This window comes from Macaca mulatta, chromosome 12, assembly GCF_049350105.2.
Source record: "Macaca mulatta isolate MMU2019108-1 chromosome 12, T2T-MMU8v2.0, whole genome shotgun sequence".
NCBI classification, from domain to species: Eukaryota; Metazoa; Chordata; class Mammalia; order Primates; family Cercopithecidae; genus Macaca; species Macaca mulatta.
In genome coordinates this window covers 83,256,945-83,275,962 of record NC_133417.1, presented here as the reverse complement: position 1 = coordinate 83,275,962, position 19,018 = coordinate 83,256,945, and the positions used below count along the sequence as shown (strand labels likewise).

Below are 19,018 nucleotides of genomic sequence, written 5' to 3'. Positions count from 1 at the left end.
TCAGCACTGGAAAAAAGAGTCTCTACAGTTGAAAAACACTTGATTAAAATCAGTTGCCCTTAACTTGGTCAATCAAATGGGCTGACATCTGAATAAACACATGGTGGTTGCAGAGATCAGGAGAAAAGACAACAGTGCAAAGCAGGCCCTCTGTTATTTATGTAGCAAAATGTTCAAAGGCACGGTCTAGAAAGTTGCTGCCAAACCACAGCCAGTTTTGCTGAATCATGGACTGAAAGTCAGCAATTCATACAAAATTTGTTTCTTTGACCGCTTTTTCCTGTGTTTCCATGTCTGTCTATCAAAGAATTTCAGCAGAGATCACTTATAGCATATCATAAGGAAAGAAATTAGCAAGGCCATCAATTTGGGGAAACACAAAGAGGTAAGGTCAGAATGAAAGGCAACGGTGATCTTAGGAAGGAGGATGGCCAGTTGGCAAAAATCTCAGGAAGAACAACAGCGAGGGCAAGTCCTTGGCACTATGATAATACTATGGGTTCAGGAAAGATAGTTTCTGACAAGGAAGAAGGGACTTTCACAGACAGGGGACCGGGGCAACATTTCCCATGTGTTCATTTTTAAGTCTTTCCCTTAAAACACATAAAATGTTTCCTCAAGGAAGTTAACATACACAACCTCCCTGCATTGAGCCAATGGGCAGCCACCACTGGCCATTTGGGCCAATAAATGTATCTGCCCTGAGATGAAATCCACGTGCAGATGTGCCAAGTATATAGATTTATTCTTCCACTGATTTCAAAGAGGATACTGGGTGGCCCACTAAAGAGTTTAAACTGGCGTGGTGGCTTACACCTGTAATCCCAGCACTTTGGGAGGCCGAGGCAGGCAGATCATGAGGTCAGGAGTCTGAGACCAGCCTGGTCAGTATGGTGAAATCCCACCTTTACTAAAAATACCAAGGAAAAAAAAAATTAGCCAAGCATGGTCGCGTGCGCCTGTAGTCCCAGCTACTCGGGAGGGAGGCTGAGGCAGAAGAATCGCTTGAACCCGAGAGGTGGAGGTTGCAACGAGGTGTGATTTCACCACTGCACTCCAGCCTGGGCGACAGAGTGAGACTCTGTCTCAAAAAAAGAAAAAAAAGAGTTTAAACTGAAAATGTCCGGCAACTTTCTCCTCCTTAGTATGACAGAATCCTTGCTAGTTGAGTAATGGTAAAATGCAGTAAAAAATACTTTCTCCATCATTAAAACTGAGAGATAGGATAAGGATATTGCGAGGAAGGAGAGGAATAAACTGTAGACTTTAAAGAGCAGTAAACAAACTTCTGGGATCAGTGATTTTCCAGCTGTAGTTTGTACTGGTAACAATAATTCTAGGAATTTATCCCAAAGAACTAAATAGAAGTTCATGTGTAAGGATATTCATCACATCACAATAGTAAAAAATGAGGCATATCTTATATATCCAGCAAGAAGGAATTAGTTCAATAGCAGTGGGATATATAATATAGATCCATCTAAAGTGATACATGCATGCATTTAAAATACCTCATATTTCAAAGAGTATTTAATGAGAACTTATCTATACTAATTTAAGTGAAAAAAGTAAATCAGACAACAATATATACAAACTGGATTTTAAATATCACGTATTTTTTTCCCTCCATATGTATATTACAGATCTGTCTCTGTTAAGTATAATAGACTACAATCCATGTGGTTAAAATAAGGCCTTAAAAGTTAGTTTTATGGCTGGGTGTGGTGGCTCACACCTGTAAACCCAGGACTTTGGGAGGCTGAGGTGAGCGGATCACTTGGGGCCAGGAGTTCAAGACCAGCCTGGACAATAGGCTAAAACCCTGTCTCTACTAAAAATAAAAAAAATTAGCCAGGCATGGTGGCGTGCACCTGTAGTCCCAGCTACTCAGGAGGATGAGGTGGAAGAATCGCTTGAACCTGCGAGGCGGAAGCTGCGGTGAGCTGAGATCATGCCACTGCACTCCAGCCTGGGTAACAGAGCAAGACTCTGTCTCAAAAAAAAAGGAAAAAAAGCTAGTTTTATGCATAGAGTCATATTGTTAGTTTCCCACCTCATGATAGCAAATAAGATCTTCTTTATTTATGAAGACGATCTGAACCTGAATATGATAAAAATGTTACCTTGTGCCAGCCTTTTAAAGGCCATTTTCTTTTCTTCAGCATAAAGCCTTCATGTTTGTCTGGTTTCTGGACATTGGTTTGGCCTATTTTCAGCCCTTCTATAATTTCCCAGCTGTCAGCTTCCTGAGAGAAAAGAAGAGAAACAAATCACGTTTCACAGTGCCTGATGACACACTTAAAGCAGATTCTTAAGTAGAAGTTGCTTTTGAAGCAGTACTAGGCCCACCAGAAAGAAGTATGAACAACATTCTGGAGCAAATTCTAACATCAAACACAGCTATGCACTTTTAACTGAAGTTAAAAAGAGCTTCCCAGGTAGACCTAGAGGTAAGTGGGGTCCATCAGAGACTCGGTGGAGCCACCTTGTCTGTTTGGGGTAGGATGGAAATTCGATTGCCTGTACTCAGGATGTTTAAAATGCATTTTTCCAGACAGTGAATCCCCGGGCACAGAGGCACTTTATAAAGTTTCAAAATAAGACTATTTTGATGACAAATGTTCAATTAGTGCACGGACCTGGTTTTCTGTGTAGAAATGGAAAGGCTGCTATTGTCTCAAGTGGCTTGGAACCTGCTATTAACAGGGAATAACAGCGCTGTGGTCACGGTTGCTCTCAGGAAGGCTTGCATGCATTCCAAAGCGCACATAAGACACCTGCTCACCAAAGACACACCAAAGAACTTCGTGCTTTCAAAGATACACAGGCCCCTGGGAGCCTCTGGGTTGCATTTCTTAGTAGTGAACTGCAATTCAACAAGTTAGCGCTGTTTATGAATAATGTTTAGAATAATAGGAGAAACCAGTAGGCTCTTATAAAAACTCTAATGCCTGTGGCTTTTGACTCACACAGAAAGGTAGATGACCACTATATTCCACAAAATAATCTCCATCTATGTGTAAATACATTCATTAGAGCTCTCTCTCTGTTCTTAGAGAGATATCCACCATATTTAGTGGCATTTCTATTTTCAGTAGCTGCATCCATGGATAGTATCTCTAGAAGAATAATATTTGTATTTCTGGCTAGATTTATTTGGAAGCTGGTGTTCATCATTGATTGACTGTGTGTGTGTGTGTGTGGATGATGAAGAATATTCTGTATAACTTGTGAAAATGGAAACATTTAATAAGTGCAGAGCTTTGCAAGTTTTCTTCTGACTAAACTCAGATTGTAGTAATGGCTATTAACTACTAATTTCTTTTTATAAATTTTTATTTTTTATTTCAGTGGGTTTTTGGGGAACGGGTGGTGTTTGGTTACATGAATAAGTTCTTTAGTGGTGATTTCTGAGATTTTGGTGCACCCATCACCCAAGCAGCATACACTGTACCCAATGTGTCGTCTTTTATCCCTCGACACCCCCCACCCTTTCCCCCAGAGTCCCCAAAATCTAATGTATCATTCTCATGTACGGCTACTAATTTCTATCACAGTGTTTTTTTCTTCTCTGGGAGTTTAACTTCAGAAGGGAGAAAAGATAGAAAGGCAAAAAGTTAACATGTATTTCTTAAACATAGATGTGACAGCTTTGAGCAAATAATTTTATTCAGTCTGATGCAATATTACTAAGTCCAGTAAAAGAAAGAGAAAAGAGTCCTACTATACTTCTCACAATTAAATATGCTGTCAAACTGACAGAGGCAAAAGATAAAACCAGAGCAGTTCTCCCTATTTCAATTATAAATGCTGTGGATAATGTTACAAATAAAGTGTATAAGAATGAAACAACTCATCTATGTTCTATTTTCCATTATGTTAAAATTTCTCCCTCTATGCTTAGTAGACTAGGACTATCTTAAGAAAATTAAAATTATTTTCCGAAAATTGAAGCATTTCTTTTTGTAATTTCAGTTGATATTTTTTCTGCTTAAAAGTCTCCAATTTTCCTGGGTTTACTTATAACAGAAACAGAGCTAAAAGCCATAATGTGATCATGTCAGTACTTGACGTGTCAGATATATACATATTATTGGTATTATAAGTTTTAAAAATACTTTTACCCTAATAACAATAAATAAGAACAGACAGTAATGCTATAATCGCCCAAGTTTTTTCATTTGGAAAAAATAGAGACATTTCCTTTCTGAAGGTAAACTGTATGTGCACACGTGTGCAGATGTATGCTGGTGAGTGTGTGTGGGTACATAAAAATGCTTTAGCAGGTGAATGCATCAAGCTTAGGATTGCAACAAATCCTGATCAGGACAATGTGTACTTAAAAAAAAATTCTTCCACTACTAACCAGTGCCCAGGAAGCCCATCTCTCAAAGGGGCCGAGAGATGGTGAGATGCGATGGTATCTGGGTTAGATATGGCCCTCTGATTTCATGAGGCCCCAAGAGATGTGGTGTCTACTGACACAGCAACACAACCAGGGTTTAGTAGTCCTACAGCAAGATCTAAATGGGCAACAACATGGAGAAGTAATGGGAAGTAGATGCTGTATGTACCCTACCCAGATCCCTTTATATCAAGCCAGTGGACCCAAGCCCCAGCTGCTGTGAGCTGGGCTAACAACCACCTCCTTCTAGGAAGAATTGCTGTTAGACCAAGTCTTCATGCCTGGAAAATTATGCCATAATTATCAGTAAGTAAAAACAACATTGATATGCACTTCAACGAGTTGGGGGCTAAGTGAGATAATACATGTTCTAATCCAGTGCCTGGCACAAAGCAGGTGCTCAATAAATTTTAGCTACCTTTTTCCATTGCCCTTTTATTTGTTCTCTATTTCCTTTAGCTAACTATAAGAGAGAATTCCTATTTCAAAGAGATTACCAGTTATATTATATTTACCATGTATACAGTCTCTATTTGCTATTCAAATGGAAGTCAAGACCACTTTTTATCTCTAAGTTATGTTTTACACTTTAATAACTCCCTGCTTTCTGCGGTTTAGCAGTCTATTCTTGTCTGACAGAATAAACTTTATAGCTTGTAATATCTTTACAGTTTAAAGAGGTTCAAGTGTATATATTTCGTAACAGTTGGGTAGCAAAGTGTTCTTTTCTAAAAGGATTATGTTTAATATAGAAAAGCAAGGTGTAATGATCGGTTTTACATATTTAGAAATTAACCATCTCTGGGTATAAAGTGCTATTTTTATACTGGAATTCAAAGTCTGTATGCATTCTATTTTCAGAATTTCTCAATAAAGGAGGAAGCCCATTGAAAATCTCAGGGAGGGATGGGCAGGAGTAGGATGGTATCTCTTCAACTTTTCCCTATCATTTTTACGTTTTAGACATATGTGAATTTAATGTTTCCCCAGTCTGAGGAAGAGCAGGCTGAAGGGGAGGGAACACTGGCTCCCATGACACAGAAAAGGTCTTATAAATAATCTGCAGTTGTTCTCTGATGAGCTCACTGCTAGGAAGACCAGATGTGAGAAGGAGCCTAGAAGCCAGAATATACAACAGCCCCTCCGCATAGGTACTGTTCTACCTTGCAGCTCGGGAAGAGCTGACAAGCATTGGTTGTGGAGTTGGACAAATCTAAGTTTGAATTCTTGCTCTGCTATAATCCTTGATAGTTTATTTATTTATTTACTATGGGCAAGTTACGAACTCTCAGTTTCCATATTTGTAAAATGTGATAAATACCTACACTGTGTGTGTGGAGCTACTTATAAGAACTATATTAAATGGGATAATATATTTAAATACTTCTCATAGTGGCGATGCAGTACATGGGCAATAATGGTAGCTGTTATTATTTTTATTGCTGGATGCAGTTTTTTAAATTTTCCATTAGCTGGGCATAGAAATATGTTTTTATCTCCAACAGGGAAGGCAATAGCTTCTTTTTCCTTCTTCCCTTAAAGAGAATTTTGGACCTTTGCATGTAATCCTGCAAATCCCAGCAAAGTACACATTCTCTGTTCTCTCTTACAAAGGGCAGAGAAACTCTACTCACCGGAAGCAGAAAAAGTGCAAAGAGTTGCCTACAACTGGCATCACAGCTATTTTAGGGGAGTCAGGTATAAAAGTTATTCACAGTTCAATTGGCCCCAGAGCAGGCATCATGCCAGCAGAGAAAGCACCGCATTCCATCACTGACCTTGGAGAGGGGGACGGGCTCCGGTTCTAGCAATTGCCGACTTACGGAGGGCTCGGTGCTAGAGGAAGCAGTCCTCTCCAGTATGTGAATACTCTGAAAATAAATGGAAACATAGCCGAGGGTTAGACAACTCACTTTTCATGTGAATGTGCATGGGGATGAAATCATACATAACACAGTCAAAACAGTGAATTATGTTTAAAATGGCAAGTTCCTGAAAAGACCAAAGATAGCAGCAACAGTCAGAAAAATATGTCGGCACAGGATTTTCCCCTCCTCTTCTAGAATTGCTGCTGAACTGCTGCTGCAATGCTGGTTTCAGTCTTGGAGAGTCAGAGGAATATCTCTTGAAAAATTTTATGATACACAAGAAAACTTACAACTTTATGACGATGACACACCTATTACTTAGACTAATTAGCCTTACATAGAAATATTTGCTCAACTCTCCAACTGGGAATAGCAACAGACAAAAAGAAAGGTCTATGTTAAAAAATCCAGAGGTGGCCAGGCATGGTGGCTCACGCCTATAATCCCAGCACGTTGGGAGGCTGGGGCAGACGGATCACCTGAGGTCAGGAGTTTGAGACCAACCTGGCCAACATGGTGAAACCCTGTCTCTATTAAAAATGCAAAAATTAGCCAGGCTTGGTGGTGGAAGCCCGCAATCCCAGCTACTTGGGAGGCTGAAGCAGGAGAATCGCTTGAACCTGGGAGGTGCAGGTTGCGGTGAGCCAAGATTGCACCATGCACTCCAGCCTAGGCAACAAGAAGGAAACTCCATCGCAAAATTAAACAAATAAATAAAAATTCAGAGCCTTCACACCCTTCAGTCTCTAAAGTGTCTTACAAAACTGCACAGAAAAGAAAACAATTCACCAAACACCATAAACGGTAGGTGTCTTTTACAAAGAACACTTATATATTAGTAAGATAAAATTTCAACAGAAAAATGGATGAAGTACATGAACAAGTGACACATGTAAAACATTTGAAAAGATGTTCGAACTTAGAAATATTCAATAAAAGAATCAATTTTTTTTAACCCATCAGATTCAAGAATGAAGTGGGGAAGTGGGGTTGGAAGAAAGAAAATGTAAATTTGATATGATCTTTCTAAAGAGGAATTTTGCAATTATATTAAAACCCTTGGGGGGAAAAAAGTACATGCCTTAACCTAAATTACATAAATCTACTCATTAAGAACCCCTCACTATCTTGGCACATTATAAAAGCATAAAAGAAGGAAACAAACCTATTTCATGCACTCTTCAAATACATGTGAACAAAACTTCCCTACTGTAAAGACTACAAAGAATTTTTTAAAGTTTTTTTTTTTTTAAATGCATGAGGTGATTTTTCTAAAAAAGAACGATGGGTAATAAAAATCAAAGATACAAGTGTCATTGTAAAGATCAAAGATACAAGTGTCACTGTATTACAGAGATATAAAATGCTTCCCCCACCAACAAATACATTACCTTATACTTTGAGATGATTTTCTATAGGAGAAAAAGTTTCCAACATAATTTTTAAAATAACTATTTAGAAATTACACACTTTAGTAGCAAGCTTCTCCCTCACCATTTACTAGAATAGCAACAAAAAACTTCAGTCAAATAAATAAAATAAAGTACAAGACCAGAAACTACCATTGAAATATGTTATTTATTCATTCACAGTTCAATTAATCAACACATCATTATTAGGCACCTACACTGTGCCAGGCACAGATGACAGGGCCACAGAGAACAAAACAGACAAGAGAACTACTCTTATGATGCTTATATTCTAGAAAGAGTTCTTATCATGCAAAAGACCAAATAATGTTTAGGACATTTTTGTAAGCCCACGTATTAACCTTGTCTCATGTGGCTACTGCTTTTGCTTACTTTAATCTTCCAGTCAGGTATCTCTGATCTGAGCTTCTCTTTGAGGACTCTCCCCGATCCCCATCCTTTCATGTTGCTGGGCAATAAACCACAGATACATCACCAACTGTTCCCCTGCCTCCAAAAAAACATGCTAAGGAAAACAAAGCCTGGAAAGAAACTTGACCTTAGCAACTATGTAGGCAGGAAATAAAGTAACTAAGCTAGGGAGAGGAAATTAAATCCCCTAACTTCCAAATCAAGCCATAGACATAGAAATCGATGTGGTATATTTAAAGTGTGATAGAAATAAATTTTGCCTCTATAGATATGAGGGGATACTAAAGATGTTGCCATAATTATGTAGGTCAGAAGGGTTAGCAACCACACAGACCAGGACCCACAACTGCCAAATACCTACCACAGTACCTAGCACAAAGAACACAATATTAGTCTCTTTTCCATTTGATGTTACAAAACAATTTATATTACGGAAGAAAAATAAGAAGTTCAATCATTTCAAATATAGCACAATATATCTAAACCCCAAATTCTGTTGATTTGTCAAAGCCCAGAGAATCATAAAAAACATTTAGTGAGACATAGCAAGTAAATGAATATTTTTAGCATCAATCATGTATGTATTTGTTACTGAAAAAATTAAAGGACAATTTAGAAAATTACCAGCGGATACCCATTATTGTAATTGTAACTAGCTTCAAAACATAAGCTATTCCATGTAACCTCCAGGATGACAATGAAGAAGCCAACAGCTCTTGTAGAAACTTGCCAACCTTGCAGGCACGGTGGCTCATGCCTGTAATCCCAGCACTTTGAGAGGCCGAGGTGGGCGGATCACGAGGTCAGGAGATCGAGACCATCCTGGCTAACACAGTGAAACCCCATCTCTACTAAAAACACAAAAAACTTAGCGGAGCGTGGTGGCGGCTGCCTGTAGTCCCAGCTACTTGGGAGGCTGAGGCAGGAGAATGGCGTGAACCTGGGGAGGCGGAGCTTGCCGTGAGCCGAGATTGCGTCACTGCGGGACCGTCTCAAAAACAACAACAAAAAAAATTTGCCAGTCTTGTATTTTTATATTATTAGAACCTATCATTGTCTATTCAATAATAAAAAATTAATCCCCTACCTTGAATTTTCTCTGGACTCATGGTTTTAAAAACTAAAAGCATAACCCTAAAGTTATGTAATTACCTACCAGTTTGTTATTTTAAATGAAATATCTAAGTACTTGAGTGTTGTATTTTTTATACCAGCAGCTATAAAGAAGACAGTTTAAACTGACCATACCCAGTCCTGGCCTCTAGCTAGATTGAGTGCTCCTTGAAGGTGCGGACAAGCTCCCAAGTAGCTGGGACTACAGGCAGCCGCCACCACGCTCTGCTAAGTTTTTCTTCATCCTGGACTTCCATCTTCTCTACCCATGATCCACCCCATCCTAGTACAACAATCTGCACACCGAAGCCCGTCAAAAATGCAGGGAATTTGTTAGTGCTAATTGGCAGAGAACAGTCCTTCAGCAATCAATTACCTTCCAGCTTTATCTTGGAATTATTATTATTACTATTATTATTCTTTTTTGAGACAGAATCTTGCTCCGTCGCCAGGCTGGAGTGCAGCGGCACAATCTCGGCTCACTGCAACCTCCACCTCCTGGGTTCACGATTCTCCTGCCTCAGCCTCCCGAGTTGCTGGGATTACAGGTGCCCGCCACGACGCCTGGTTGTATTTTTAGTAGAGACGGGATTTCATCATGTTGGCCAGGATGGCCTCGATCTCTTGACCTTGTAATCCACTCACCTTGGCCTCCCAAAGTGCTGGGATTACAGGCGAGAGCCACCGCACCCAGCCTATCTTGGAATTATAAAATCATGTTCCAATAGGATAGAAATTTTGAAAACAGTTAAAAGCCTAACTTTTAAAACAGAAAAATCTAGTGGATTAATCACAGAACTCTTATTTATTCAATTTAAAGCTATGACTAGTCATTAGGGAACACATCAAATTTAATTTCACGACATCTTCAGTTAACAAACATTAGTTCTTTTCATAAGGCTTCCTTTAAGATCATAATTTGTGGTATAATTTTTGTACTTTTCTTCACAAGATAGCTGTTTTCATATTCTTTCAGAGTGAATTGGAAACACATGCCACTACCTTCAAAGTGTTATACACATTATGCAAGCAAGTTAAATAAAGGGTTATGTAAACCAGTCGATTATTATTTTAAAATCAAGTTTCCTCTCAAATGCTAAAATTACAACTTAATTTCCAGGTAAGTTTTTTAAGGAACTTAGAACACACAGAGAAGGTGGAAGTACTTACCCGCCCTCTGTTTCCCCTGATCAGAGATAACTGATGCATATTTAGCTTAAAACCAGGAACCTGGAACACATATTTCATGTCGCTCTTTAATTTGGTAAGAATATGCTCCTCGGGTTAGTGTTCATTGATCTCAATACCCCTTGGGCAGCAAGTGGAAATGTGCCAACATGACTGTAGTCTAGTTTACTTGGTATCAAAGACGCAGGTAAACAGATGGACAATGAGACACTTAATAATAGTTGAACGGTTTCATACAACTCACGCAGAGAGAAACGTGACTCTCAAAATGAGAGTCCAGGAGATCTGTTGAATAGGGGTCTTTTCATTTACCTACTTAAATTTCATTACAACGATATAAAGACACTGCTGGAAATGTTTTGGGCTGCGGCTACAAATTTCTGCATAGGCTCACTTTTTCTGCAAATTTAGGATAGTAGTAAAGAGAATTGGTCCATTGCTCTTTGAATGTTAACTCCATTGAAATTGTTCATGTAACTATCTTAGCTAAGCTATTTTTATATTCACAGATTACCCAAAATATTTTCAAAGAAAAATATCCAAAATAATTTAGAAATTTCTAAACTACGTTCTTCAAGCTTTCGGCTATTTGGCATGTCTCTCTTCTAGTTATAGCTGCTACTTTGAACGTAGCAACACTATTTCAGTGGTACTAGTAACTTTTGTAGGATAGTGTTGATGATGATGATGATGACGATGGCAGTTAATATTTACTGGTTTTTACATTCCTATCTCTATGCTTTACATGAATTACTGCATTTCATCTTCACAAGCCTTTGAATAATGACTATTAAATGATCTGCCTGACTGACCAGAGAAAGGGACATAGAGGTTAAGAGAGGCACACAGTCACTAAGGGCTGGAGTTGGAAGGTGACAAGATTTTACTCTTGAGTCAGGCTTGTAAATATGGCCTTCTGAATTAACATTAAAGCTAACGTCAAATGACAAAAATAACAGAAATTTCAAATCACTAAATATCACAAAGCATCTTCTACCCAATCTTCTGTGGATATAGAGAAGCAGAAATGAGTGAAATAAAAAAGAAAAAATTATAGCACTCTTAAATATGGTATGATCTTAGGGATAATTTCTTTGTTACCCTTACAGCACACTCAAGTTAATTTCCAATTTTATTTTTTTTCAAAAACACACTCAAACCAGACAATTTCTAATTTTCAAGAACTGAGAGCAAGTCAGCTAGCTTTTACTTTGGGGGTACAGAGTATGGGGCAGACAAAAGAACATAAGTTTTGCAACCCTTCAGACCAGTATACCAACCCTCATCTGCTATTTACTGTGTGACGTAGACAAATCATTAACCTCTTTCAACCTCAGTGTCCTCTATCTGTAAAATGAGGATAATAATATCTACCTTGCAAGACACTGCAAGTCACAGAGTAGGCATCCAGTGTATGCGCAGTGCCGCCCAAAGGCTGGCACACAGTAGGCACCCAATAAATAGCAGCTATCATCTCAGTTATAAACATTACAGGAATAAATCTCTAGGAACCTTACACATTCCCACTGCCACAGAAAGATGACTTTCAAACACTTTGCTGGTGTCTGACACCTGGGAGCCCTTTTGGAAGTGAGGAATCCATGCCTTCCATGACCATCATGTTACCCAGCGAACCCAGTAACCATGGTCAGCGTCACCTCATGATCAGGACATCAAAATTTGGTGAGACAGCTGTTAACATGAGTTGAGACAGATGGTCTATTCTTTAATGGGAAGGCAACAGCAGTGATGGCAGCATAGATTACATCCTTCTGAATGCCTGCAGCAGAAGATGTGTGTGGATTTTCCTTCAAAACAGTTTTTTCTTTGTACTAGCATAAAATATTAAAATCACCAAAGGCAAAAGGCCATGGCTGAAGAAGTAGCAATTATACTACTTTCTCCATTATCTGGCCTTCACTGCAAGATGCAGAAGTGCATTAACAGTAGGTCTCTATATAAGCGCCCTTAAAATGAATGAAAGTAGAAAATTTTAGAAACAGTGGCTGAAAAACGTCCACACAGCACACCTGGGAAATTCTGAAGGGAGAAAAGCAAAGTCAGCACAGTCCCATCCTTTCCTGCACAGAATTATGAATCAGCCAGTATAGCCTCACCATTGAACTGGTCTGTTTTAAGACACCCTGTGTTGTAAGAAATACCATGTGGACCCATCAAGTGGTCCATTGATAGCAAAGAGTAGTTCAGCGATATTGACTATGAAGAGATAAAAGGTATGGGAATAAACAGCTTTTTAATTCCCATGGTTGCCTTTAAGTAGAAATAGAACCAGAACTTACTGGTGAACTTCCTCCTGATTCTGTACTCATAACACTCAACAGCATAACTAAATCAGAGGAAACCACAGCAACCAGAGTACAAGCACATACGGATCATGCTTCATTACAGCAATTATAAACAAACGGCAAATCACATAGACAAATACCAGGGCATATCAAGAGCTAATGCTCTGGAACATGTAGAGTCAGTTTAAAGCAGGAAAACTGTGACGTGAAAAGAACACTAATCTGTAATTTTCTAAAAGGCTTTTAAAATTACCCAGGATAAGGATTTTTCTTTTTCTTTTTTTTTTTTAAGAAAAAAATATCTATTATTTATTACACTGAACAATTCTGACCACCAACAACCAATGGGGTCCAGGAGAGACCTTGCTTCTCAACAAACTTTCCTCCCTTGCTTTAACATTTTTGAGGATTCTTTCCCAAACCTATTACATCTGAATTATGATGGTTACAAATTTTCCAACTCTGCCACTCCTTCCAGTGCATTATTTTTAGTATCTTCATTAAAGGGACAAAATAAAATAAAATAAAATAAAAATAATAAAGATTCTGTACTTGTAATAACAAAACAATGTTGGAAACTGTCATTAAATCAGGACAAGTGAAAAACAGATCCGTTTCCAGACTCACCAGACTATAAATTTAGGAAGTACACAAAAAAATTAAAAATTAATTACACTCAATAGGATACATTAAATATGTACAGTTTTTGTATATACCTAAGTAGTTTTAAAAACAAATGATCCGACCCATACCACCAACTAATAAAGAACAAACAAATGAGTCACACAAAAGAAAAATCACACATTTTGGTTTACTTCTACTTTTGAGTTAAAAACACTAACAATAAAATTTGCATGCAACGATTACGGTTCCCTAAATACAACAGATGAATTATTTTATATATACATCTTATTTTTATTTATGGAGAATCGGTTAATATACACATTTTAAGTTCAACATATTATGTATTTATGAGTGGGAAGCAACCTTAAACATTTTAAACACCAGAAATATACAAAACAATTATAAGTGAAATAATACAGACAAAGTCCCTTGTGTTTTGATCCTAGAGTCAAACCATAGAAATCTCAGGTTAAGAGAACTTTGAAAAATACTGTTTCGAATATTAAAAATCATGTGTTTGAGGGAGGGAGAGAATTAACAGCCTTTCTTTGCCTTAAGGATTTTTCAGTATGATAATCACTCACATGATTTTGCCAACAATACAAGAGAAAAAAAAGAGGCCATATATCTTTTTAATATTTATGTAGGTTCATTTGAGGCAAAAAGTTGGACTGTTTTGATCACCCTTATAAACTGAGAGCATATCATTCATATACATATCATATTCATTCTTTCATTCAGCAAGTATTTATGAGAATATGTATTGATATCAGATCTTATATTTATGAGAATATATGATCTTTCATTCAGCAAATATTCATCATATACAATATGTTCTCATAAACATTTGCTGAATGAAAGAATGAATAACGATTCACTATATGTATATATATATACACGCACACACACATTTATATATAGTCTAAGTTCCTGCTGAGACATAATTAAGTTAAATTACTGTGAGATCAAATGTAAGCAGGAAAGAAGACAAAAGGTGACCCAGCTCATGCCTCCGCACCTCAAAGTGGTTTGAAAAACTTGTGCCAAGCTTCCCATGTGGCATAATATCCTTCATACTCATTTAACTTCTAATTTTATTCTTATTGAGGTATGGTGTGCAATTTCATTATATTTTAATATAATACATAATGATATTTAATATTTGCTGACAATTTTATCACATTTACGACATTCCAAATACTGTTTTTTTTTAAATTATTTTTTATTATTATACTTAAGTTCTAGGGTACATGTGCATAACGTGCAGGTTTGTTACATATGTATACTTGTGCCATGTTGCTGTGCTGCACCCATCAACTCGTCATTTACATCAGGTATAACTCCCAATGCAATCCCTCCCCCCTCCCCCCTCCCCATGATAGGCCCCGGTGTGTGATGTTCCCCTTCCCGAGTCCAAGTGATCTCATTGTTCAGTTCCCACCTATGAGTGAGAACATGCGGTGTTTGGTTTTCTGTTCTTGCGATAGTTTGCTAAGAATGATGGTTTCCAGCTGCATCCATGTCCCTACAAAGGACACAAACTCATCCTTTTTTATGGCTGCATAGTATTCCATGGTGTATATGTGCCACATTTTCTTAATCCAGTCTGTCACTGATGGACATTTGGGTTGATTCCAAGTCTTTGCTATTGTGAATAGTGCCGCAATAAACATACGTGTGCATGTGTCTTTATAGCAGCATGATTTATAATCCATTGGGTATATACCCAGTAATGGGATGGCTGGGTCATATGGTACATCTAGTTCTAGATCCTTGAGGAATCGCCATACTGTTTTCCATAATGGTTGAACTAGTTTACAATCCCACCAACAGTGTAAAAGTGTTCCTATTTCTCCACATCCTCTCCAGCACCTGTTGTTTCCTGACTTTTTAATGATCGCCATTCTAACTGGTGTGAGATGGTATCTCATTGTGGTTTTGATTTGCATTTCTCTGATAGCCAGTGATGATGAGCATTTTTTCATGTGTCTGTTGCCTGTATGAATGTCTTCTTTTGAGAAATGTCTGTTCATATCCTTTGCCCACTTTTTGATGGGGTTGTTTGTTTTTTTCTTGTAAATTTGTTTGAGTTCTTTGTAGGTTCTGGATATTAGCCCTTTGTCAGATGAGTAGATTGCAAAAATTTTCTCCCATTCTGTAGGTTGCCTGTTCACTCTGATGGTAGTTTCTTTTGCAGTGCAGAAGCTCTTTAGTTTAATGAGATCCCATTTGTCAATTTTGGCTTTTGCTGCCGTTGCTTTTGGTGTTTTAGACATGAAGTCTTTGCCCATGCCTATGTCCTGAATGGTACTACCTAGGTTTTCCTCTAGGGTTTTTATGGTATTAGGTCTAACATTTAAGTCTCTAATCCATCTTGAATTAATATTCATATAAGGAGTAAGGAAAGAATCCAGTTTCAGCTTTCTACTTATGGCTAGCCAATTTTCCCAGCACCATTTATTAAATAGGCAATCCTTTCCCCATTTCTTGTTTCTCTCAGGTTTGTCAAAGATCAGATGGCTGTAGATGTGTGGTATTATTTCTGAGGACTCTGTTCTGTTCCATTGGTCTATATCTCTGTTTTGGTACCAGTACCATGCTGTTTTGGTTACTGTAGCCTTGTAGTATAGTTTGAAGTCAGGTAGCCTGATGCCTCCAGCTTTGTTCTTTTGACTTAGGATTGTCTTGGAGATGCGGGCTCTTTTTTGGTTCCATATGAACTTTAAAGCAGTTTTTTCCAATTCTGTGAAGAAACTCGTTGGTAGCTTGATGGGGATGGCATTGAATCTATAAATAACCTTGGGCAGTATGGCCATTTTCACTATATTGATTCTTCCTATCCATGAGCATGGTATGTTCTTCCATTTGTTTGTGTCCTCTTTTATTTCACTGAGCAGTGGTTTGTAGTTCTCCTTGAGGAGGTCCTTTACATCCCTTGTAAGTTGGATTCCTAGGTATTTTATTCTCTTTGAAGCAAATACTGTTTTAAAGATATACACACACAAACTCATATAATACGACCTTTAGAAAAACACATTCATTGCCGAAATTTTGGGGGGAAAACAGAAAAATAGAAAGTAAAACCACACATAACCAGCAATAAACTTTTTCAATATTTTGATATATTTTATTTCAGTTTTTTTAATGCATATACACACTCAATGCTTAAAAACAAAATGAAAAATTTTTTTTTTCAATTTAATAGCCTTTTTGCTTGTTTTTTGGTTTCAATGAGCAATACAGTCCTCCCTTGGTATCCTTGGGGGACTGACTCCAGGACCTTCTGCAGATACCAAAATCCACAGATGCTCAAGTCCTTTATACATAATGCCATAGTATTTGCATATAACCTATGCACATCTTTCCGTATACTTTAAATCATCTCCATATTACTTATGATACCTAATACTATGGAAATGCGATGTAAACAGTTGTTATACTGTATTGTTTTTTATTTGCATATTTTTGATCGTTGTATTGTAGCAGGGGGGATATTTTCAATCCATGGCTGGTTACATAAACGATGTTATGTATGTAACCCTTTATATGGCTCAACAATGGCTGATTCAGTCCACGGATCTGGAACCTGTGGCTACGGAGGTTTTAAAAGTAAAATGTTCCCACAGCATTAAATATTCAAAAGCAATTTTAGCAGCTGTGCAATATTTCACTGTATAGCTATGAGAGAGGTTATTTAAATACTTCCTTGTTGAATGTTAGACTGTTTCTAATTTTTTTACTACTATAAGAATACATCAATAAACATTTTTTTAACTGAAATCTTTAACGTGTATCTTTGATTGTTTCCTTAGAATACATGTTTTTAGAAGCTGAGTTACTGGGTCCCATAGTATGACTTTTTTAAAAAACTGTAGTTACATACCACTAAATTTCACTCCAAAAAAGTTAAATCAATTAACATGCTTAGCAGTAATGCAGGAGAGTATCTATTTCCTTGAAACCTCACCAATTCTGGCTATTAAAATTTTTGACAAATCAGCACTTAATTGGGAGTTGAGGTCAGGAAGTCTGGCACTTGAAATATAAAACATACTGTATGTGCAGAACTTTCCTTTACCTTCGTAAGAATATTTCGCTTCCAGTCTAGGAGAGTTACAATGGATACCAGACAGAGGGAGGTAAGATTTTCTGTTTGTCCAAGTTGAAAATCAAATAAAGCAGTTTTACAGACCTAGGGTCCTTTGGGATGATGTTTTTATAGTTCTAATGAAACACCTAGAAATGTTCTCTGTAAAGTGATCATTTCCAAAACTGAGTGAATAACAGTCTCCTGGGGAGGCTTCTGTAAATAACAGATTCTCAGGCCTTTTCAAGGACCTACTGAATGAGACCCTCTGGGCTTCATTAACTCATGATACTGTGGCCCTCTCTATTTGGTGTGATGCCTGAGAACCTAACGAGCAGTTCTAATCTTGGATCTGACAGACGAATGTGCTTCTATAAAATTGTCACCCAAAACCAGTCATCTCAAGGTAACACGAGATAACCTCTAAAGTAAAAAACTGATAAAGGCAGGCCTAGAGAACTGAAAGGCTTTGGCAGGCACAGAAAGCAGTGAACAGATTCCTAACCAAGTAGCATTCGATTCTGAATCATCTGTGGGTAATGAGTATCCATGTGCCATTATATAACATATAATGATATTTAATATTTGATGACACTTTTGTCATATTTACTACATTTCAAACACTGTTTTAAAGCTACACACACACAAACTCATAAAATATGACCTTTAGGAAAACACATTCCAGGTAACAAATCTCTTTCTAGTGGTCTCAATTTCAGCACATTTGACATGGACTGAACATGTACCGTAAACACCAAGCAACAGTGACAGGGATCTCCAAAAGGTGGCGATGCCAAGAAAGCTGTGGAGCTGCTCATTGCATCTAATGGAAAGGTTAATAGCAGTTGTCAATAAAACTCTCATTGCAAAAGGATGACCGAAACTTCTCATTCCAAAAGCAATACATGTAGTAAAAATGCAAAAACTGAGAAAAGCACAGAGAGCATAGAATTCACCTATGATGGCAACAGTTCATGATAGAAACTATCAACATTTTAGTCTATGTACCATTTGATTTACAGTTTCCCAGGTCATCAAGGATGTGAAAAATTACTATTATTGCTCAAGGGAAAAAATGAGGAGGCAATACCTAACTCAAAAATGATTGACAAATGCTGCCTACAAGGTTCACTTCAAAGTATACAGGAGGCCCGGACATCCAGCTTGGCAAGCATTACAACATCTAATAGTGGAGGGGCCAAGAACAAGGGCTCCAGCAACTGGGTTCCAGGGAGCAAATCCTGTCTCCACTGCTCATTAGCTGTTGGCAAGACATTTCACCCCTTTGACACTTCCAGCCTTCCACAGTGAGAGCTCATGAAATACTAGCTATTGCTGGTGTTATTCTATTGGTTTGTACACACATTTTGCCGAATATTTAGACTCTTCAAAACACCCAGTTTGCATCCAAGCCACAAAAATTGGTCCTAGTCTGAGCTTTTGCAAACAAATATTATTTTCTCACTGACACTGGTCCTAAGTCCCAAAAAGTTGATTCCATGGGATGGGTGGAATCCCAAAAAGGCTAAACTGAAATTTGAATCAACTCAATAATTTAAATATACCCAGCACTCCAGAGAGGACAC

The 19,018-nt window shown here is 37.8% G+C and overlaps 1 protein-coding gene across 31 annotated transcripts in view; it reads right to left on the bottom strand.

The window, feature by feature from the left end:
* OSBPL6 (oxysterol binding protein like 6) overlaps positions 1 to 19,018 on the bottom strand; it is a 207,998-nt gene that overhangs the window by 66,217 nt on the left and 122,763 nt on the right. For 27 of the 31 annotated variants that reach the window (XM_077957254.1, XM_077957262.1, XM_077957270.1 and 24 more), the window contains 2 exons: positions 6,184 to 6,276; positions 2,124 to 2,246 (listed from right to left, as the gene is read on the bottom strand). In XM_077957254.1, the coding sequence (XP_077813380.1) occupies positions 2,124 to 2,246; positions 6,184 to 6,276 (216 nt within the window). Of the gene's footprint in view, positions 1 to 2,101; positions 2,247 to 6,183; positions 6,277 to 10,397; positions 10,452 to 19,018 lie in introns of those variants that run through there. The other 4 variants (XM_077957251.1, XM_077957267.1, XM_077957266.1 and 1 more) reach the window with 2 other exon arrangements.